The 22,449-nt window shown below is 31.1% G+C and overlaps 3 protein-coding genes across 3 annotated transcripts; 2 read left to right on the top strand and 1 right to left on the bottom strand.

Annotated features, from left to right (window-relative positions):
- Positions 1-547: 547 nt before the first annotated feature.
- LOC114408769 (protein TORNADO 2-like) lies at positions 548-2,706 on the bottom strand. Its single transcript, XM_028371933.1, has 2 exons — positions 2,115-2,706; positions 548-957 (listed from the first exon to the last, which is right to left on the bottom strand). The coding sequence occupies exons 1-2, from the start codon at positions 2,682-2,684 to the stop codon at positions 646-648; spliced, it is 882 nt and encodes a 293-aa protein (XP_028227734.1). The 5' UTR covers positions 2,685-2,706; the 3' UTR covers positions 548-645.
- Positions 2,707-8,398: 5,692 nt separating this feature from the next.
- On the top strand, positions 8,399-12,622 carry LOC114408761 (29 kDa ribonucleoprotein, chloroplastic-like). Its single transcript, XM_028371922.1, has 4 exons — positions 8,399-8,777; positions 9,268-9,366; positions 10,446-10,742; positions 12,129-12,622. The coding sequence occupies exons 1-4, from the start codon at positions 8,448-8,450 to the stop codon at positions 12,270-12,272; spliced, it is 870 nt and encodes a 289-aa protein (XP_028227723.1). The 5' UTR covers positions 8,399-8,447; the 3' UTR covers positions 12,273-12,622.
- Positions 12,623-16,141: 3,519 nt separating this feature from the next.
- On the top strand, positions 16,142-17,804 carry LOC114408753 (E3 ubiquitin-protein ligase Os04g0590900-like). The gene is made up of 2 exons (XM_028371910.1): positions 16,142-16,363; positions 16,470-17,804. The coding sequence occupies exon 2, from the start codon at positions 16,525-16,527 to the stop codon at positions 17,617-17,619; it is 1,095 nt and encodes a 364-aa protein (XP_028227711.1). The 5' UTR covers positions 16,142-16,363; positions 16,470-16,524; the 3' UTR covers positions 17,620-17,804.
- The last annotated feature ends 4,645 nt before the right edge of the window (positions 17,805-22,449 follow it).

The following is a 22,449-nucleotide window of genomic DNA, read 5'->3' as shown; positions in this document are numbered from 1 at the left end:
CAATTTAGAACGGATGAAGCGACTCTCCCACTCATAATTTGTTTATGGGTAATTAAGAAAATTTAACTCATTGTAGAACATATATGAATTGTTATAAATTTCTTATAGTATCTTTGATTCTTTCTGTTAAAAAAAAAATTGTAAGTGGGGGTACCTGCACCAGTTTAGTTTGAATTTTAAATGCTACTTCCATTTTTGGAGCGCCAAAGTCCCTTGAAGGTAGTGGACTAGGACAACTATGAACCCCGAAAATCCTCCATTAAAGCAACCTTGTGCTTCCATACATATCTAATTGGTGCCTCGTGAGTCGAGAAATCAGCTTTCGGTGGTCTCCGCAAATCACGCTGAGCTCTTCAAACCGCTACATGAAGTTTCAACCTTCAACACTGCCCATAAAAAACCAAGCATCTTTTCTTCTAAAAAAAGTGCAAGAGACAAATTCAAACATGGATTATGTTTTTCTAGCCAAGCTTGTACTAACAATTAATTTGAACAAAGTAACCCAATTGCAGGTTGCACTGGAGAGCCAAAAGAGAGGAGTAGGAAATAAGAGAAATTGCAGATTTAATCCTCTTTACTAATAAAAAAAACTAACATTTATAAAAAAAAAAAACACACACACACACACATTGAACCTAAAGCTTTTCAAGTGTAGCCTTGTTTGTATTTGCGGAAGAGGTCCTCAGTTTTGACATTCCTAAAGGCACAGCACCCTACCAAATACACAATTATTAAAACAATGACTGTGATGATTAATATCACATTGGCCCTTCTCCACTCCTTCCTAAGATTTGCCAATAAACCGGCCTTGCACGAGTCGCAGTTGTAGCAAAGTTGTGTTTGGTCGTTGCTCCATTGCAGGCAATCCATATCTGCTGCAGTGTTGATGGGGCTAATCCAATAGGTTGGATTCACAAACGTGTACGCACATTGCGTTGGTGGCTTGCAGCACCCTGACTGGAAATGATATCAAAGCAAGAAAAATAGTGAAAATTAAGGTGAAAAAAATTAATAAAATGAAGAAAAAATGGCTTAAGAATATAGCTTTTAACTTTGTGTTGTCTATCTTTTGTTAAGAAATCTTAGTTCTGAAATTCAAGAATAATTTGTCCTAGGATTGTTATTTTCAGATTGGTGTTTTAATGCTTTACATTACAATGTATTAGATCAGTCTGTAACAAGATTTAAAGGCTAATTTTAACCCTCTCGGATAATTTAGGGTTTGGAGCAGGCTAGTACTTCAATTAATTTTTCACATTGAACAAAAATGTGTACTAAAGGAAAAGTTAAAAAAAGGTAACCTACTCAAAAAGCTTGATCAGCTTCGTATCTTTTAGAAGTTTAAAGTGTAAAAATGCGAAGAGTACACAAGGACGTGTGTGGAGCTATCACGAGCAATTAATTTAAAAAACCCTTATAAACATAAATTTATTTTTTCTTCCTCAATATTTCTACCACATTTTCTTCTTATATATGTCTCTTCTTTTCTCCTCAAATCTATATAAAAAAAAAAATCTCCACATTTTCTTTCTTCTTCTCTCCTCCTTCCACACTAATATACTGTTTGGGGTCTAGGTTCGTACATTTATCCTTAAACCCTAATATACTAATTTTGGGGTTTAAGTTAGTACATTTACCATTAATATAATTCCATTTCTTCAATTTTCAAACGATAATCACCTCATTACAATAAACAAAGAAAGTAGGAGACTAAAACCATGCTACTGAACTCAGATCTCACAAGTAGTCACAATGATAATGGTAGTTGAGGTTAGCTTGAGCACTAGAGTAACTGCTCGTTCTAAAAAACACAGTTTATTAAAAAAAAAAATAATAATAAAGTCTTTTAAGCAAATATTTTCTTTCAAAATAATGGTAAATATGAACAGTGATATGCTAATTAACTAGTAGACATTTACTGAGAGAAAGAGGCAAAAAAGAAAGTAATGTAGGTTTAGAGGGTTACCCTTCGTTAAGCATGTAATTAAGAAGAAAGTTAATATCGATAGCGTCATACAGAGATTTAGGATATGTTTAGTTTAGAAGATAAAAAAATTCGAACCCATCCCTTCAACCATAAAGTAAACCTTGTAGAAACAAAGAAGTGGTTTTACCTGCATGGGCGTTAGACGAGCGTTGAAGAAGTCCTGAGCCATTCTATAACTCTGGTTAAGCTCAGCGCACATGTTGGTTTGGCTAAGACAGCTTCTGATGCGGTCCCACTTGAACGAGCTTCTAACCCTACGACGAAGGTAGCCAGAAAAATCATCCATGCGGTACTCCAAGTAAGCGCGGTTAGGTTCGATGTTGCCGTGTCCCCGAAGCGTGACCATGTAAACAAAAGCGACCAAAGACACTAAGAGTATGACGAGGACGAGCATGGCAACGAGGTAAACGATGAGGAGCCACGAGACTCTGAAGAAGGCTCCGATGAAACCTGCAAGGGCCACGACGAGGATGAGGACTCCGAGGATGATGACGGGCCATTGCAGGAACTGGACGCATGAATCGGCATCCCCGTTTGTTAGCCAGATTCCGGCGCCGATGATCGGGATTGAGAGGATCACGGCCACGAAGTTTATGCATCCGATCACATTGTTGCTCATTGCCATCTTAGAAAAAAGGGTGGTTGCTAGTTGTTCATGAAAAACCAAAATGGAGAGAGTGATGCTTGGACAATCCATAAAAAGGTGTCATTTTTTCATACCTACCTGAACTCGTCTTTCTTATTCTCTACCCCACTTATTTCTTTATTCATCTCCTTGGATACCTCAGAGCTGCTACAGTGAATCATAATTATATAAATTTTTATTATCATTTTTTTTTACTACTGCAAATTTTTATTATCACACACATTCACTTTTTTTATTATATTAATTAGTAGTACATTTTTATAGGGTATATTAATTAGTACATTAAATTCCTTTTTTTTAATCTCAATATTTTATCTCTTTTTTTTCTATAACATTATTACAATTCATCTCTCTTAGTTTTTCTATCTATCTACCTTTTATTCCTACATCCTAAATTTAGAGTCAACACTGTTTTTGTTTTCTCTTTTTTTTTTTTTTCTCACACTACTTACCATTTCCATTGTTTGTTTTCTCTCTATATTTTATTGTTCTAATCTTTCTACCTTCTATCTTATTTTAAGATGGACGTTTAGAATTTTCTTATAAAATTTGAGACTTTAATCCTTCGGTTATTGTCATATCATATCTTATATTATTATTTCAGATAATAAAACAATATACATTTTTTTTTGGTTCTAAACAAATTGTTACAAAGGATTCAATTCGTTTGAGCGTTTCCTTTGTGTGGCATCAATGGGGTCTTCAACACACATCAGAAGCGGTATATTTACAAATTAAGACTTTTTTTATTAGTATATATTTACAAAAACTCTGACTGTAAAGTTAAAATTTAGTATAATAACAATATTAATATGGATGAATATGTATACTTGTTCAAGGTGAGGTATTTATAGAGAAAATAGATAGTGTTAGGCAACTCTTCTTCATAACATTGTCACATCTACCTATAAAATCAACTGCACAATATAATGAACATCTTTCAATATGCAAGTTCTATATTTGTAGGGGTTGCATAATATTTTGCTTAAGTCAGGATTCAACCTCATATCTTTGTTAAGGAATAATGAACATCAGAAGCGGTATATTTACAAATTAAGACTTTTTTTATTAGTATGTATTTACAAAAACTCTGACTGTAAAGTTAAAATTTAGTATAATAACAATATTAATATGGATGAATATGTATACTTGTTCAAGGTGAGGTATTTATAGTGAAAATAGATAGTGTTAGGCAACTCTTCTTCATAACATTGTCACATCTACCTATAAAATCAACTGCACAATATAATGAACATCTTTCAATATGCAAGTTCTATATTTGTAGGGGTTGCATAATATTTTGCTTAAGTCAGGATTCAACCTCATATCTTTGTTAAGGAATAATAGTGTCAAATGATTTGTACCAACAAGTTTTAATAATATATAAGGGTTGCATAATTGATAATTACAGCTGTAGTTATGTGATTTTTTAGACTAACTACCAAATTAAATGACAATTATCTTTGAGGATTGCGTTTATGGAAATACATAGGTTAAATGTGTAACCGATAAAGGAGGATTAGACTGGTTAGGTGGTCAGAAATTGAACAGTTACTCGATTTTATTATGTTTTCAAAAAATTTAATACATTTTCATTTTAAAAGATAAAAATTAATATTAAAATAATTAAATATCTCAGTCTTAAATAGTTAATATATAAATACTAACAATCTTAAATTTATACAATACTTATATTATGACATCTATTATATGCTATTTTATTATTTTATATCCCTATTATATAAACTAATTATACAAATACTTCATGTTATGATAAAACAATGTTTCATTTTCCTCTTTTTTTTTTTTTATCATAACATGAAGTATAATCAATAGTATTACAATAACTGTTCTGCCACCATTCTAAACTTTCACTTGTCTTCATTCTATGCAATGTTCAAATTTCTCTCTCTTTGTATTTTACTTTTTTTCTTAACGATAAAATGGCTCACGGGAACGGGACTCTGCTGGGTTGTTTCATGTGCTTTTGCACAGGCACTGTTCTAGTTAATTTATATAGAGATAAGATATTTGAGAGGTATGGTAGAATCCTCCAGGAGCACAACTTTTTGAAAAGTGAGACCTTATACAGTACACACACAGACAAAAAAGGAAAAAAGGAGGGAAGAAAGTGTTTGCCAGCAATGAGCAATCTCTGGAAGAGTGTAGGTCAACAATGGTTCCGTATGTCATGACTCCTCATGCCTTTCTCTGCATCCAGGTTGACTTTTCTCACATATCATCAAGACTTACGGTCAGCTTGTTCACATTATTTTTTTTAAATACTCATTTTCATGTTCAAGATATTGATAATTAAATTCCTGAAATATAAAAAATTAAATTTTGATCCCAAATTTATAAAAAGTGACATATTAGTCGTAAGGTAAGTTTTTTTTTCCATTAACTACATAACACTTTCAGTGCTAATATGATAATTGATCCAGTCATTTATATGACTGAAATATATCAACAAGTTAAATTTTGATTTGATTTTGAATATGTTAATTTATTATCATTTTAATAGTTTAACTTAATCATTTATTAATATTTTAATCCTAAACTTAACACATTGTTATTTTGGTTTCTGAAAACACTTTTAAAATTTTAATTAAGTCTCATGTAGTATGAAATTATTAATAATTTAACTTTTAAATTGTCAATTAATAATATCATGCAACATGATATTTAATTAAAAATTCAAAAGTGTTTTAAGGAATTAAAATAATAATATATAATTAATTTCAAGAATTAAAATGTTAGTAAGTAATTAAGTTTAGGGGCTAAAATGATAATAATTCATTAATTTTAGGCATTAATTTTAGACACAAATAAAGAAGTCAATTTTTTAATACATTATACTTACATAAATAATAAATAATATGTGACAAACATGATACGTGATCACCAAACTAAGATTGATGTATATAAAAAGATACTTTGATTCGCAAGTTAATTCATTGCTATACATTTCTAATTCAATCAGTAAAGAGAGATTTCTCCACAATCTCCATCTTTGTTTTCTTCATCTCTGTTTTTAGTTCTTTTAATTTTGAGTGACTTTTATCAAACAAATGTAGATCTATTCATAACAAGAAGAAAAAAATCAATTCATATTAATTAAGAAAATTAATTAATCATATTTAATTGTATTAATATCAATTAAAAATTATTTTTTTTCAATTTATCCTTCACGGAAACTTAATATTATGAATAAAAAAAATTATTGGAACTTAAAACTTAATTAAATGAAGAATGTTTTAGAAATAATAATATTAAATGAGATAAAATTAGTTTAAAAAATTTATATTTGAGACAAAAAAATTTTTTCTTATATTTGAGATAGGAGGGGTATTAATTCTCATCTTTTTTACATTTTTCATTGTATATTTTTTGTTAAAAAGAAAATGATATTTTAATTTCTTTACTCTTTTTTAAAGTAAAATAAAAGTAAAAAAAACTAAATGTAAAACAACAATATTGTTGTTATAATTCAAATTTAGAGAAGGTTTGTGTATTTAGTTTTTCATTGATTTCAAATTTTTGGTTTAATATTTTTAAGTAGGTGTTTGGATTGTCGTTCCCAAGATACGTTTATATCAACTTTTATGTCCAAAAAACATCATATTCCCTGCTTTTGTGGTACATTCCTTGTTTTTACGGTAAATGTGTATTGGACTATGTGTTATTGCTTCTCGATCAAACTCTAAAATGTTTTGGTTCCTTGATTATCACCATAATATAATTTAATTTTGATGGTAGAGAACAAAGAATTTTCTCCACTTTTTTTTTTTTTTACATTTGTGATCTGCTTTTCCTGATTGTTCATTTGATTGATGAGTGACTGAAAGATGGTGAAATATATTTAGCTATTTTTTTGTTCTTGATTCTTCAGTATCACTTCAAAATGTCTCCCCAAAACTTGCAATCTCATTTTCACAATCTTTTCACCCCGTTTCATAACAATTTTCTAAGATGTCCCAGACTTTCTTTGTTGATGACGGGCAGTAACATTTTTTTTTCTTCAAATTTTGAAGCATCAAAGCTTTGATGCATGATGAGTAAAGCCTTATAATCCTTCTTTTCTGAGTTTTAATAGGTTGTCCTCTGTATATTAGTTGGATTTTTCATCTAATTTTTAAACTACATTCTTGACTATATCAAACACTTATTAATAAACAAAGACCACTTTCATGCATGTTTGAAAAGCCGATAAACAACCTCCAAAATTATGTTTGAGACAAAAATAACACAGCAACTTACTTTTGCCACCAATCAATAGTGTTCCAACACATGTTCATTTAAATGCTCAATCTTCTTGTAATTATTCTCCCATCAAGTAGTTAGGGTCGACTTTATTCTTTTGGCCTAGTTTCCGGTGATAACTTGGGATCCAAGTTGCCCCCTAAAATAGGGAATTAAGTTAATATTTGTTTAATTTTTTTAGTAATGAATTCTATTTCTAATTTTACACATAAAATTAATAATAAATATTTTTATAAATTATTTATTAGAAATTAAATATTTAAATTATTCTGAAAAAATTAGACCTCCTTTAATGTATTCCCAAAAAAAAAATTAGACCCCTTTAATGCATTCCGGAATTGGTCCATGTTAAGACCCTCTGCGGAGAACCCCTTAAAAAATAATTCTAAACAATTGTGAAGAGGAAAAAAAGTCACAATAAATTACTACTTTTGTTCCAAAATAAATATGGCATTTTGAGAAGAAAAAAATTATGTCAAAATAAGTGTAATATTTAATTTTTCAATATAATATTAATAATTCTTTTCTACCAATATCTCTAATAAATATTACATTAATTTTTGAATCATTAATTTTTGAATCTAATATTGATACTATCTTTTCGTTTGTTTAATAAGAATAGTTTTATAAAACTATTATTTTCTTTTATTTATTCATTAGATTTTTTTATCCGTGTAGAATGATGTAGGATCGAAAAGTGTAATATTTTACTCATTTATCTTCTTGACATTTAATACTTTTCAACATACACTAAGAATTTGTTATGCAAGTTTCTAAACTCAATGAACTCTCGATTTTGTAGTATGTCCAATGTTTCTTCTTGCTAATCATTAAAAATAATTTTATTATCCTAATATAATATTTAAGTATTATGTTAACTACCGAGCTAGGATTATTGAACTTTTTTTAATTTTACCTAAAAAACGTTATAAACTGAATCACATGGAGATTCTTTGTAACAACAGATTTTTTTTCCCTCAACATAATTATGCATAAAATAAAAGTTTAAATATATTTTTAATCTTTTAAAGTTAAATATTTTTAAAAAAATTTAAAGTTACTTTTATAAATATTAAAATTTACAAAATATTCTTTTTAATCCTTTATGAATTAAATATGAAATAAAAAAATTCACACCATCAAAATTTAATTTTCTATTTTATATTTTAAAATATACTTCCAGTGATTAAAAAATGTTATAATTATGTTAATAAAAAATTAAAAACTCATTAATCACTTTAAAAATTACTTTAATTTTTTATTGACTTAATTTTAGTCATTTTAAATCAATAATCATACTTTGAATATAAAATAAAAAATTAAATTATGATAGTAAAAATTATCAAAAATTATGAATCTTATATTTTTGTTTGACCCACATTTTGTAAAAAGATAAAAAAAAAACATTTTGCACATTCGAAAGACAAAAAAAAAAAAAAAAAAAAACTTTAAATTTAAAAGGCTTTGACTCAAAATAGAAAAAAAAACAAAATATCTGCAGTGCTACCCTTTATCTCTTTATCCACACTGTTTGTGCCACCAAAATTACGAATGGCGGCTACTTTAGAATCAGCCTTCATCCTCTTCGCACCTCAACGGTTCTCCAATAGCCATCGTTTCTCTGCAAAAGCACCGATCTCCATCAAGCTCCATGCTTCCACCTCCCTTTTCTTCTCTTCCAAGTCCTCCTTCAAAACGGGAAGACTCTGCTTCCAGTTATGCTCCACTTTGCAAGAGGTAGCAGCAACAGAAGAAACACCTGAGCTAACGCAACCAACAGACAACGTAAAGAAGCTGTACGTGGTTAACTTATCTTGGTCTCTGACGGCGGCAGACATCAATGACCTCTTTGCCCAAAGCGGAACCGTAACCGACGTCGAGGTTGTTTTAAAACTCTCCATGTATTGTCACCCTCGCTTTTCCGTTATGTTTGTGTAATATAAAAATGGGAGCTGCATTTGGAGTTTAAATCTTAAATTTAGGCTTTTTTAATTTTGAATTGAATTTTGTTTTTTTTTTTTTTTTTTTATATATATTTGCGTGGATGTGGCTTCAATTGCCCTTACATCACTAAAATCTCGTTTGATAGACAATCCTCCTTATGGACTAGAGTAGTATTCTAAGCTTATTTTATACATAATGATACAATTTTGACACTTACCAATAGTGTCTAGCTCGGTTGTTTATCGGTGTGCATGATTTTTTGTAAACCTTGATATCTGGTTTTGATTTTTATGTACATAATGATAAAATATTGACATTTCCTTTTGCTTATGTATTGGAATATTCTCTAGTAGAGTCTAGAGAAGTAATGTTGGCTTATTTTATGCATTATTGTATAATTTGGAGAATTGGGTTTTGATTATAGTAGATAATAAAGAGCAAAGACGGGAGGAGCAAGGGCTATGCCTTCGTTACTATGGCTTCCGGGGAAGAGGCTCAGGCTGCTGTTGATAAATTTGACTCTTATGTAAGTTGCTTTGGTTTTGTTCAATATATATTTACCGCATGTGTGTCTGCATGGTATGAAGATTAAATTGGATTGAGCTTATGCAGTGTTTGTCTAAGTTGGGTGTTCCCGGCTTCCACTTTCTTAATATTTGGCTTGTGTTGTGGTGAATTACCAAGATAATTATCTTCTGCATGGTGATTCCAAAATTACGAATTTTCTTAAGGACAAAACCTAAATGCAATGTAATTGTTTAGGTGCTTTGGATGTTATTCTTTAATCAAAAATAGAGTTTTACTTCAATTCTTATTAGAGAATAACACTAAAAATAACACTAAAAACACCTAAGGAACTACATCAAAGTTTTGTCTTTTCTAAATAGTGGACAATAGTTTGCAATCCAAGAATTCTTTAGTGTAGTAAACCAGGGAATCACATCATTTTGGGTCAGTTCGAGCATCCATGTATGCAGATAAAGCCCATAGAGTTTATAAGTCACAATAAAATGCAGATGAAAAACATAATTACTGTCTCTTTACAGCAGCAATACCCAGTTCCTTTTGTTTTCAATCCTGTTATGCCACCTCCACCTCTTTTTTTCCACATTTTTTTGTTGCATGGTGTAGTATTTACATTACAAGAAACTATGACGTTTAATTATCTGTGGTCCAATTGAACATGGCATGCAAAAACTTGTCTTAATTTGGTTGGGACTAGGCAGATTATTACTAAAGGCTAGAGGTTAGAGTTTGCACTATCATTTCTTCAATACTTTTATGCTGTGCCATTACGGAAGTGTGATGTAATTAAATGTTTTTTTTTATGACCATACAATTGAGTATTCAACAGAATTTGGTGTCTTTACCTAAAAAGGAATTTGCAGTGGCGCATAGGATCTCCTTATAAATATGATACCATTTTAATTATGTTTTAGTTTACCTCTGGCAAAGTACTTCCAACGTCCTAAGAAGTTAAACTCTAGGGGTGATGCTTAGACAAATTTTTACTACATGAAAAACAAATTTAGAAATATTGCTTTGAATATCTCATTCAACTTCATTATGGTGACAATTTTGTTGACTTAAATTTGTGTGATTCAGGAATTATCAGGACGGATAATAAGGGTAGAACTTGCAAAGAGATTCAAAAAACCTCCTTCTCCTCCACCTCCTCCAGGTCCCCGTCCTGGAGAGACACGTCATGTAATTTATGCATCCAACCTTGCATGGAAAGCAAGATCTACCCATCTCAGACAACTCTTCGCTGAGAATTTCAAAACACCATCTTCAGCCAGGGTTGTCTTTGACAGCCCTTCTGGACGATCTGCTGGGTACGGATTTGTTTCTTTTCTTACCAAGGAGGATGCAGAGGCTGCCATTTCTACTGTGGATGGGAAGGTAATTACTATCTTATGGTTGGGTTCTGCTATTTAAAGACTGGGTCTGGGATAAATTATTTGTGTTCATCTTTAATAGACAGTATGAATCATGGCTTTGAATAGCTATGCTTGTAGAAAATAATTTTTAATCAAAATTATTTTGCATAACACTTTAGGTGTGCATGTTTAAGTTCAAGAGAACTATCCTATAGCTTTCTTGGATACAAAACCACAAATTACCTAAAGGAGACTCAAAAGCATTGTTTGGATTTGGATGGCTAAGATTTAAGTATCTAGCTTAGAGTTGTGTTTTGGTATTGAGAGATTGAGTGGCTGGATATATGGTTGGAGGAATATAGGCTTAGTTTAATAGAAACATTATTGTATCTTATTGACATGTGATATATTGATATTGCCTGTAAACTTTCATTACCTTCTGATTTTTCACTTGCTTTTTACCTCCTTTACTTTTCTAGATTTATCTACATAGATTTTGATTCTAGATTTTCTTTTTAATTTGGGTTTTGGCCATTGAACATATTATTTGCCATAAGTATATCCAGACAGTGGGCTATTACCCAAATTGGTTTTCTGCCCATAGTTTAGTAATACTTTAGAATCAATTTTTTAGTGATAGTTTCCACATGTTTCTTTTCATAATTTTTGGGTTATAGTAAGTTGCTTCGCTTGCATCTACTAGCATTTTCTGTGCCAGTATTGTACAATGACTAGAGAATATTATGTTACTTGCCAAGATTTGAGTTGTGATTCCCGATGGTGCTTTTGTTTCAAACTAGGCAATATAAGTTTGAAAATACCTTCGAAAAATAAGATGTATATTACAGTGATGCTAGAGTAAGATAGCATTGAGTTTTTGTGAGGCTGGTTATGCTCAAATTGGTTACGCTCAAGTCTGATGGGGGTCACTGGTGATATTCTTGTATGTAGAACTGCTAATCAGTACAATCATGAAGTGGAAATAAGATGACTGAGTGAGGCAATATATGACAACTCGTTTTGGAAGTTGGAATGCATTGGATATCTTAAACAAAATAAACAAGAAGATGCATACATATGTGTGGACTAGTAACTAATTAAGTTATTAAAATTTTCCTGCTGTTTATAAGATCTATAGAATCAAAGTTGTGGATTAGAAGAAGCATCTGGGTGTTTCTATAGTGAGATCTCACTACCCTAGTTTGTCATTCTTTACTTTATTTAGCTCTTCCATGTTTGGTTCCTAACTACTTAAGTTGTGTCCATAGTACTATATATGGCTGAGTTTCCTCTACCTTAATTGTTCTAAAGTCACTAACTCCAACTGTATTATGGGGGGATAGTTACTGCATTGTCATATAATTCCTGCTGAAGGAAAATTATTTATCCTTTGCCTGTCCTTTTGCAGGAGTTAATGGGACGACCGCTTCGCCTAAAATTCAGTGAAAAGAAAGATAAAGCTGGAAGGGAAAAAGATGAAGACCAAGATAAAGATGCTGGAAGTGAAGAAGATGAAGACGAAGGTTCTGATGCTCGACCGGAAGAATCATAAATTTTAGATACACATTTACTGATTTTTGGTCGTGGTATGGGATTGAGTGGAAACCTCTACGAGCTAGAAGTATACCTCATGTATAAAGAACTATGATGGATGGATTTTTGCATTCACAATATTTTTCACTAAGGTCGACTTTACTATCCTTTAAAATGTGGGTGAAAATTTAAGAAATTTTTTTTATGTAATTCTTATAAATCTCGTCTCTGAATTTTTTCACTCCCATTTTTAAGGGTGCTTAAGGGGTGATAAAACTTAAAAATCTTTGTCAATTAAAACTTGCAAACCATATATCTTGAGACTAAGCTCAATTCATTATATTGGAACCATAGATCTCTATCTTGGCATCTTGTATTCTATGATTTCATTTTCATACTCTGAACCATTTTATAAAACCTTCGAATTTCGTGCCTATATTATATTATTGAGGTTCTAGCTTCCATGATCACTTCACTGTGAATCTGTGACAGAGTTTGCACATATCAGATTAAAATGCATAACAAAATACTTTGTGTAAGCTTATCATGATCTGCATGTAAACCATCTACGGTTTCATAAAACTAAGGTCAAAATTCTGGCTTGAATATAAGAAGCAAATGTAGACGTTCTGGTTGAGGCATTTCTGCTTGAGTTTTATGTGGGCTGTCCATTAGGGATGATTTGGGCTGCACTGTCTAAATGTTCAGGTGGTGCCACTAAGAAGATAAATCTGAACTAGCTATTTAATGTAATTAATATTTAGGAGGCAACATTTGAGGTTGGACACAAAATAGATTAGTTAAACTATCATTTATAGCTGTTTTCATTTGAAGTTTTGGTCCTTATACGAAAAAATTGTATGCTTTAGTCCTTGTACAATTTTATTTTCTTATAGCGGTTTATTATCGCTTGCAAGTTTTGTCGGTTTTATACATTTGGTAAGTCTTATCTAGTGTGAGCGACAATAGGAACGAAAATTTCAGTAAACATGTATATATAAGAACTAAAATTATAATTTTCATGTATAGAAACTAAAACTTAAAATATAGACATGTATAGAGATCAAATAAATAGTTTAACTAAATAAATTTTTGTCCTGACCACATGCATCTTGTGCAATTAATGTAGAGCATTTCTCTTTGGGTACATCATGAAAATAATATCAGTTGGTAGCTCATGAAATGCACAAAGAACTCTCACAAATATTTGTAGAACTCATGTAGAATTGCATAAATTTCACATTTAAAACTTAGAAGAGTGTATAAGAGTCCTTACAAATTTTATCAGACCTGCTATTCCCTGAAAAGCGAAATTCAAGGAGGAAAGTCGATTCTTTGTGGATGTGAACAGTAACCAAGTGCATATAATTTGACTATTATTATGTTCACTGCTGTGCCTCGCATTTAGATCTTATTATTGTGCAATCTGCTTTTGACCAAAATTAAAAGCTCCTATTCTTCTTTGTATGATTTGATTTTACTATGAAAGTTATATATAAAATCTTATTAAAACATCTATAAGCATATTTGTATGCAATTTAACGATTTTACAATAACCTTATTAAAACCAACACTTAACTGGCTTAGTTTATTCTTTATGAGCTCCAAAAAAAATGAAAAGGAAAAAGAGACTCAGTGACGTCAGAAAAAAATTAAAAGCGACTTGAATGTTTAAAAATGAGGGTCCTCTTTAGTTTTGGTGTTGTCAAAAGACTCAAAAGGGATTGGATCAGGAGTGTCTCGGCTTTTGTGCATATCATTATGTCTCCACATAAATTGAAAAAATGGACCGAGTCTTGGGGGCTGGGGCATTATGATATTGACGGCGCATCATTCATGTGAATAATTTCAGCAATTTCAGTCAGCAGAGAAAAACAGATGGAAAATGTTACTATAAATTAAAGTAAAAATTTGATGGTATCATAAACATTTCCTATAATGCAGTTTTAGGTCATGTAGACAGCAAGACACAAATCTGACAGACAATTTAGCAAAGCATACACTACTTAGAGAACAAACTTTGTTAATTATTGATATTCCTTCAATCAATTGTTTTAACCAATTTTTTATTTTTTTTATGGTAAGGCTACGTAGATGGATTAAAGCATGTCAAACATGTATGATTAATATTAATTTTCATTATCTTGTTAAATATTCTCCCACTTATCAGAATATATACTTTCTCATATATCCGAAGAAAGCAACATCCCTGAAACCACTTGATGTAAGTATGATATTTTGTTAATGAATCGTTGAAAATTGAAGTGCAGTTACAAGGGAAGAGATAAAAAAAAAAAAAAAAAAGCTCAAATTTTCTTTGCTAGACCCACAGGTTCAATTATTCTACAAATATATATCCCTTATGCAAACTCGGGGTAATTTGGAACTTTGAAGATAGGCACAAATCTAACAAAAATTGCATGGCTTCATAAAGAAGAAAATCCGTACGTCCAGCAAGTTAAGTTGAAAAGAGAAGAGGAGATGGCCCAAGGGTTTGAGCAAATGGTTGGTTGGGTGTTGGGTGAAAAGTGACAACTATACTTGAATGTAACTTGCTTTTAAATGCATACTCTATCTTTCTACTGCAACTTTATTCCCTCAAGAATATATTCTCATAAAGTTGACTAACAATTTATTTAGGTTATCATGTGAATAAAGATTATGGTTGTCGTATAACTTGGGATTTCATTTATGATTATGTTAGCATTCACTTGAGTCCCACATTGAAAGTATAAGATTCTAATGTGAGATTTATAAGGGCTTGGACTCTATTATAATAATTAACTTTTGTTGTGATGTGATTCTCCCAAAGTTGTGGTGGGATGCTAGAATTCAGTTGAAAGTATGGGATATTAATGTGGCCTTTACTATATATGGGCATTGGGAGTTGGAACTCTCGGCTACAACTGTTAAATTTTGTTGTTTTGTATTACCTATAATTTCAGAAGATTATTGGAATGTGGTTACCATTATTGAGTTAAGTATAATTATTGGAATGTACCTACCAGTGCTAGGTCATTTCTTTTGGTAGTCTTATAAAATAAACATACACTAAGCTATATTTCTTTGCAAAGTCATGAATCGTGGGAGAGTGAATTTTACTGTTGGATCATGGGGAGAATATATGCATGGTAGAATAATGTCGAAGTCTTACAAAGGAGATATGATTCATAAGGGAGACAATTAAGCACAATATTCAACGAATAAAAATTCGCCGCTATTCAATTCTGTTTTTAACACTTGTTTGTTTCAAGAATTTTGTAATCTGTTTGCACTCAAGTATTCTCTACATGACACACACAGTTTATTAGGATTTAGGACGTTTCTCTTTTGAATTTTTATTGCAATTAGGCAATAACAAGTAACAACATAGTGCCAACACACTAGCCTGGTCTACGTGATACATTGAAAGCAAAAATCACGAAATTTCAAACATACACACTTCTTTGTTAATTAGATACAGCTAACTTACGGCCACATTGGCTCCACACATAGGTAGGCGTACATTAACGAAGTTCTTGTGCTAATTTGGATGTCCCTTTACAAGGACTAAATCGTCCAGTTAATTGAACAGTGAACAGGTTAAAAGAACTAAAAAGAGAAAAGCATTCAATTTTTATAAATTCTCAACCAATATCACCGGTTCACCACCCCCTCCTTAGTCCACAAATCATTGTAACCAAGAAAAAGAAACTAGGAAGGCAGAGAAAGCTATGGAGAATGGACAGAAAAAAAGAAAAAGAAGGTGAACGAAAAAAGTTAAAGTACACTCATCAGCACCCCATTTTCCTTGTCTTTTCCCTTCTTTCCATCTAAGCCCTTTGGCCCCTTTTCCACGTTATCTTTCCTCTCTGATAAATCATAAATTCTAGCAAGTCTCTCTTTCTTCTTGCCCTATCTATAAGACCATTACCCTTTCTTGCTTGTATGTTACTAATCATTGTTTATATAAGATAGAGATTCTCAAAATCTCACTCATTTATTTTCAGAAAAGAACGTAGCATATGCATTTCTCTATGTTTGCTTGCTGTAGCTGCTCCAGTCATGGTTTTGTAACTTCTCTTCTTGTTTCTACGTTTATCTCCAAGTTCAATTCTTTTGTTGTCAGTGGTAATTCTATTATTCATAATAGCCTATTTTTATTCTGTACTAATCACTTGCCATAGAAGGAGAAAATAGAAACCATATATGTATATAATATTTACTTATTTGTTAGGTACATATAATGTACTGCTCCTAAGTCCTTACTTCTAAGATTCTCTTCCCACACCATGGCTTCACTAGGCAACCCAAAAAGTTGGGTTCCATACATGAACAACAAAGACTGTTCTCAGGGATTTTGTAGCTTGTACTGTCCACAGTGGTGCTATGTAATCTACCCTCCTCCTCCTCCCTTTGAATTTCCCGATGATGATTCAAGTCCAAATTTCTCACCTCTAGTTATTGCAGTCATTGGGGTCTTGGTCAGTGCTTTTCTCCTTGTGAGCTACTACACCATAATATCCAAGTACTGTGGCAGCAGAGAATCTTCACAAAGCGAAAACCACGAAGAAAACGTTGAATTGGAAGAGGATCACAACCCTTCACTCCACGAGCCTTGGCATGCTCCAACAATTGGCTTAGATGAGGCTCTGATCAAGTCCATAACGGTTTGCAAGTACAAGAAAGGTGATGGGTTGGTTGAGGTAACAGATTGCTCCGTTTGTCTAAGTGAGTTTCAAGATGATGAAAGTGTTAGGCTCTTACCTAAATGCAGCCACGCTTTTCATCTTCCTTGCATTGACACATGGCTCAAGTCTCACTCTAGTTGCCCTCTATGTCGTGCTAGCATATTCACCTTCAATGCTGCAGCACTTCATGTTGCTTCCCCTGTCACGGAACCACCTTCAAGGAACGATACTTCTTCAGGTAACCAACGTGCAGATGAAAACATTGTTGCTGTTGCAAGGGACAGTGAATTAGATGCTGTGGAAGGAGAAGTCACACTCACACATGGTGGAGCTGTTTCAAAGAGTGCATTGCGTGCTTTGAGTGATCTAGGCAATTTGAGAGGAAGGCATAGTGTAATTGAGATTAGAGATGAAGGGTATGATTCCATTAGAAGGACGGTTTCTATGGACCATTCATTTCAAAGGGGTAGTGGTCTTTCAATTGCTGATGTTCTGCATGTGAATCAAGAGCATGAAGGGTGTTCTAATGGGGCTGGTCCTTCAAAGAATTCAAGAGGTGAAAGTAGCAAGTCTAGCTATAGAAGAAAGGTTTTGCATTGTGTTTTGAGTCCAATTGCAATGAAGAGATCATTTTCTAGTGGAAGGTTCTCCCTTAGCAGAAATGGCAGAGGAAGGCAATGGGTTCTGCCTGTCTAAGGAATACCTTAATGATATTTTCTTTTTCCTCAATTTTTTTCTATTCTCTTTCTTATGATGATGAAGATCAAGAGGTTGACCAAATTTTTTAGTGAAGATCTTATGTTAAATATAATTGAATCTTTATGTGGTATATTAATCAGTGTGATATTAATTGTAGCTGAAATCAAAACTTTTTCTTTTCATGTGGTATATCTTTTTGGGTTTGTATTTTGATCAGTGAGTTAGCATTTTAGTGAAGATTAAATGCTATGCCTTAAAATCTTTCTTTTAGCATTGGAAGTCTGAAGACATATGTAGCTTTGCTCCAAGCTCTGCATCAACTTATCCCTCCGAATCACCCTTTTCCTTGCCATAGTAATTCATTTCCTACTAGTATCAATGATAGAAGTCGGATCCTAGATGTATAAATGGCCTCCCTTCCCCATAAAAGAAAATGATATTAAAATTTACTAAAAAAACTACTTTTAATTCTTAAACTAAGTATGCATAATATTATCATTCTATCTATAAATAATGTTCAAATTAGTACATTCACTCACGTGAAAATGATGTCCGTTTTATGATTTGTGCAAACCAAATTTGATAGTTTTCATATCCACTTCTGCTACCCAATAACTAGACCGTAACTCTGTGTATGACTCTGATATTTGATGTACTCATAAGTCATAAGGTGTCAAACCAGTGGTGACAGAATTGGTATCAGGGACCGTAACTCTCTCCATTATTAGCGGGTTGAAAGAGCGAGGCCTTAAATAATTGTGTCCGGTTGTCGTAGTAATTGGACCAGGGGATTCATGAATATTCAAATTCCATTGAACCGTTCAAATATATGTTTGCTCAAAGCCATCACCAAAGTATGAAATCAAATCAAAGCATTTTGAACTCTCTATCCTCGGCTCAAATCACCAAAGCCACGATTTGATATCAAATCTTACACTTCATTGACCCTTTCTAACGTGCTATTCATTATAAAAAGACTTGAATTATGTGTGTTCATCCTCTGACACTAGGAACTTCAAAAGCTATTTCTGAGTGGATTGGACAACGTTGTCCTAATTCTATACATGGTGCTTGTGAGATAGGTATCTCGTGCAAAACCTCCAGCATAATCACTATTGTGAGGAATTCCAAAGAATGATCAGGACCATAATAGTGACAATCACAGATTCGTATATGATATCAGAGATTTGAGAAGTTTATTCCATCTTTATGAGGCCAAATTAAATATGGTACCGCTTAGAGAAGAGGACTTCTATGTAAGAATGCTATTGATATTGAAATAAATAAGATGATCCTACAAAGTAATACATCCATGTATTAATTTCATAAGAAAGATTAGACTCACGCATGCAAGCGAAATATAATGTATATGTGTATATGACTAACAATGTAAAGGTTGACAGCAATTAACTATCGGTTAGCTAGTGAAATAACAAACTAAAAAAGCAACACCCAGCATATGTGGTTGATAGCTTTGTTATCTAAAGGTTTTTCGACAGCTCAACCATCTTCATACCCAAAATGAAAGAAAAGGAATTTTGTGAGGTAATTTTTTATTTATAAGACTCAAAATTTCACTACTTTAACAATGGACAAATTATTTTATTCATGATTTTTTTTATGTTCTATTATAGTTTCTGCAATAATTTTTTTTAATTCTTTAATCAATGTCATAAGGACAATTGTTAGTAAGACCTTAAAAAATATAGTTGTCATTTATTAAAATCTTGTTTAATTTTGGCAACATATTTGATATTGGAAACATGATTTTTGAAGGACAAAGTCTATTAATTGTTACATCACACATATCAGCACCCCTTCAAATCTTCAATAGAGACAGACAAAAATCATCATGTTTGTTTTTAAACCCATTGCCCAATTCCCAGAAACCAGGAATTCAGAAAGCTCTTACCAAACAAGATCTTTTGAGATATATTTATTTATTTTGGTAATTTTAAATATGCAACTATTTTACGCAATATGTAGAAGAACTTGACGATGCAGTTCAAATGACATTGATGCTTCGTTTTCTAGTTTATACCAAGGTTGTAACCATGAGTCAAGGAGACTGAAGAAAATTCGAACGCGAAAACTTGAATCTTCTAGTCAATGGATTTATATGAATAAGACTCATCCTATAAACACATAAATTTGAATCTTCTTTTTAATGTGAAAACTTTATTACTAAGTAATTGAGCTTTGAGACGTTTTCTGTCCCTAATAAGTTTCAGAAACTAAAACTTTCGTTCTCCAGAAAATGAGATTAAATAATCAGTCACTAAATTTGCCTCCCTATTCACATGTAAAACTTTAATCTCCCACTCCTTGAAATAGCAAGGTCTTGTATATCCTGTCTAGCATGGATTTGCATGGATGAAAATGACCTATTCCCTTTATGACAAAGTGAACAATAATTTTAGAATCACATTCCAATCAAAGATGACTAATGTCAGTAATTCCACTCTTCCCAAAACTCTGACATGATCACATTTGATGAGCCTGAGTTCCTCATGAACCCCATCATTAACTCACCATGTGATGATGGAAACACCCTGCACATGATGCTTAAGCTGCCTTCCTTGTTTAACAACACACATGTATTTGCTTTGACCCTCCTACATGTGGAGATTCCCACTTTAGGTGATAATCATGGTGCTGGAAATTGAACTAAGTGAAGCATGAGGGGAAATTAACAACCCCCATAATTTCTGATATAAGCAATCCGGGAATCAAATATTGGAATCTCCCAACATTATATATGGTAGTAACGTTGAATAAAAAAATCATTAATGTTCTTGTAAATAAAAAGCTATATTTTGTCAATCAAATATTATCTAAAAATCAATTAAATTGAAAATAAAGTTTTAAAATTTCTGGGAAAAGTTGATATTGAGATTTAATCCATAGTTAATATTAGAATCAATTGATGCAAAATATTTGAAAAGGATATAAGTTCAAAAAAAATTTATTGATGAATAATTTATAAGTATATCTATAAGTATTTTTTAAGTTTTAAGACCTATCATGACTTTGTTGAATTCTTGGAATCCAAAATTCACATGAACTTTCTTTGGAAAAAAAGAATCAATTGATTATCCACGAAATAATATGGTAGAAAAATAAATTCAGGCAATAGAAAAAAAAAAGACAAAAAAATGAGTATACTTACTCCCTTTCACGATAAACTTTTCCAAAAATATAATAGAAGAAAATATAAGAAAAAAAAGTTTTTCCTATAAGCTAAAAATAGCTTGTACATAAGTTAAAATCAAATTTTTGAAGTTAAATGATTTTAGCTTATCTAAAAAGTTGATTTTAACTTATCTATTAAGTTATTTTTAACTTACAGAAGAAACATTTTGTTTAGCACCCAAATATACTTCTTCAAATATGGATTTTAACTTATAAGTTAATATTTATCCATTTTTAAAAGTGTTTATGAAAAAAATTATTCAAATATACTTTATTATAACTAATGAAATTATTTGCAGAGCCATGAACAGTTTTCTTATTTCGCCCCCAGAATGGGTGAAATTGAACACGGACACAGACCACTGGGTTCATAGAGGTGAAAATAGGATTTTTTTTTTCTCCTTTGGGCTTTGGCCCAGATGTGTTAAAAAATAAGATTAAAAAAAGAAGATTAGTCATTATAATTTGAAACTGATTTTTTTATTTCTTATAATTTACATTTTAATTCTCTTTTAGTCCCTGTAGTTTGAAAGTGATTTTTTTAGTCCGTATAATTTATATTTTAATTCTTTTTTAATTTCTATAGTTTAAAAGTAATATTTTTAGTCCTTATACTTTATATTTTTAATTCTCTTTTAGTCATTACCATCAAAATATGAGTAATATTATCAATTACAATTAACTAAAAAAATATTAACAAATATTTTGTAACTAATTTATTACAAGATAATTTATAATAAAAAAATAATTTATAATTTATTTGTAGCTAATTATTTTTATAATTTTTTTATAATAAGGACTAAAAAATAATTAAAATACAAATTATAAAAACTAAAAAGATCACTTTTAAACTATAAAAAATAAAAGAGAATTAAAATACAAACTATAAGAACTAAAAAGAATACTTTTAAACTATAGGGACTAAAAAAAAATTAAAATATAAACTATAGAAACTAAAAAATTACTTTCAAACTAACAAAATAAAAAACTTTCAAGTCACTATATTCCGGTGATGATATCCATTTTAAAGTGACCGAAGTCTTATCGTTTTTTTTTCCTTACCGGAAGTCTTATTATCGATATTTTTGTTACTATGTAAAATATTTATTATAATTTTGTAGATAATTATTCAAAAAATTAATTACCCAATTTTAGTGAGATTTATTATTCTAATCTTATTTTTCTATCAATAAAATTAAAATTTAAAACTTAAAAAAATGAATTAAATTCTACTCAGATGAATAAGATGTTGGTCCATTTCTTTTAAAAATAAAATAACATATTTATTAAAAGACTAATCTGTTATCTTATTTTTCACCTCTTTTCCATTTTTTTTCTTTTACATTACTATATGTTACTTTTACTTTTTCCCTATTATTCTTGTCTTCTTTCTATCTCATACACCATAAAATGAGGTGTGAGAAACATTAACGATTAACCTTAATATTGTATCTAGTTTTTATCGTTTGGTAATGAAAAGACTGAGGAGGAATTGAAAACCTAACGCATCTAGTTATGTACACATTAGTGAAAAAAACATCTACTTCTATCTATATGATATTTTAAACAGAAAAGATAAGAAGGAAAAACAACTACTAGAACATATAAAGAAGAAAAGAAAAGAAAAAAAGTAAG

Source organism: Glycine soja, chromosome 1, assembly GCF_004193775.1.
Source record: "Glycine soja cultivar W05 chromosome 1, ASM419377v2, whole genome shotgun sequence".
Classification (NCBI taxonomy): domain Eukaryota; kingdom Viridiplantae; phylum Streptophyta; class Magnoliopsida; order Fabales; family Fabaceae; genus Glycine; species Glycine soja.
Note: the sequence above shows the minus strand (reverse complement) of the source record. Positions and strands in the feature narration are given on the sequence as shown.

What these genes read in the sequence shown, in the direction of transcription:
- LOC114408761 (XM_028371922.1), top strand. Translation starts at nt 8,448, where the DNA reads ATGGCGGCTACTTTAGAATCAGCCTTCATCCTCTTCGCACCTCAACGG. An exon ending in TTGATAAATTTGACTCTTAT is followed by an intron (nt 9,367 to 10,445) that starts GTAAGTTGCTTT and finishes TGTGTGATTCAG; the next exon opens with GAATTATCAGGACGGATAAT. An exon ending in TTTCTACTGTGGATGGGAAG is followed by an intron (nt 10,743 to 12,128) that starts GTAATTACTATC and finishes GTCCTTTTGCAG; the next exon opens with GAGTTAATGGGACGACCGCT.
- LOC114408753 (XM_028371910.1), top strand. Translation starts at nt 16,525, where the DNA reads ATGGCTTCACTAGGCAACCCAAAAAGTTGGGTTCCATACATGAACAAC.
- LOC114408769 (XM_028371933.1), bottom strand. Translation starts at nt 2,684, where the DNA reads ATGGATTGTCCAAGCATCACTCTCTCCATTTTGGTTTTTCATGAACAA. An exon ending in CTCGTCTAACGCCCATGCAG is followed by an intron (nt 958 to 2,114) that starts GTAAAACCACTT and finishes TATCATTTCCAG; the next exon opens with TCAGGGTGCTGCAAGCCACC.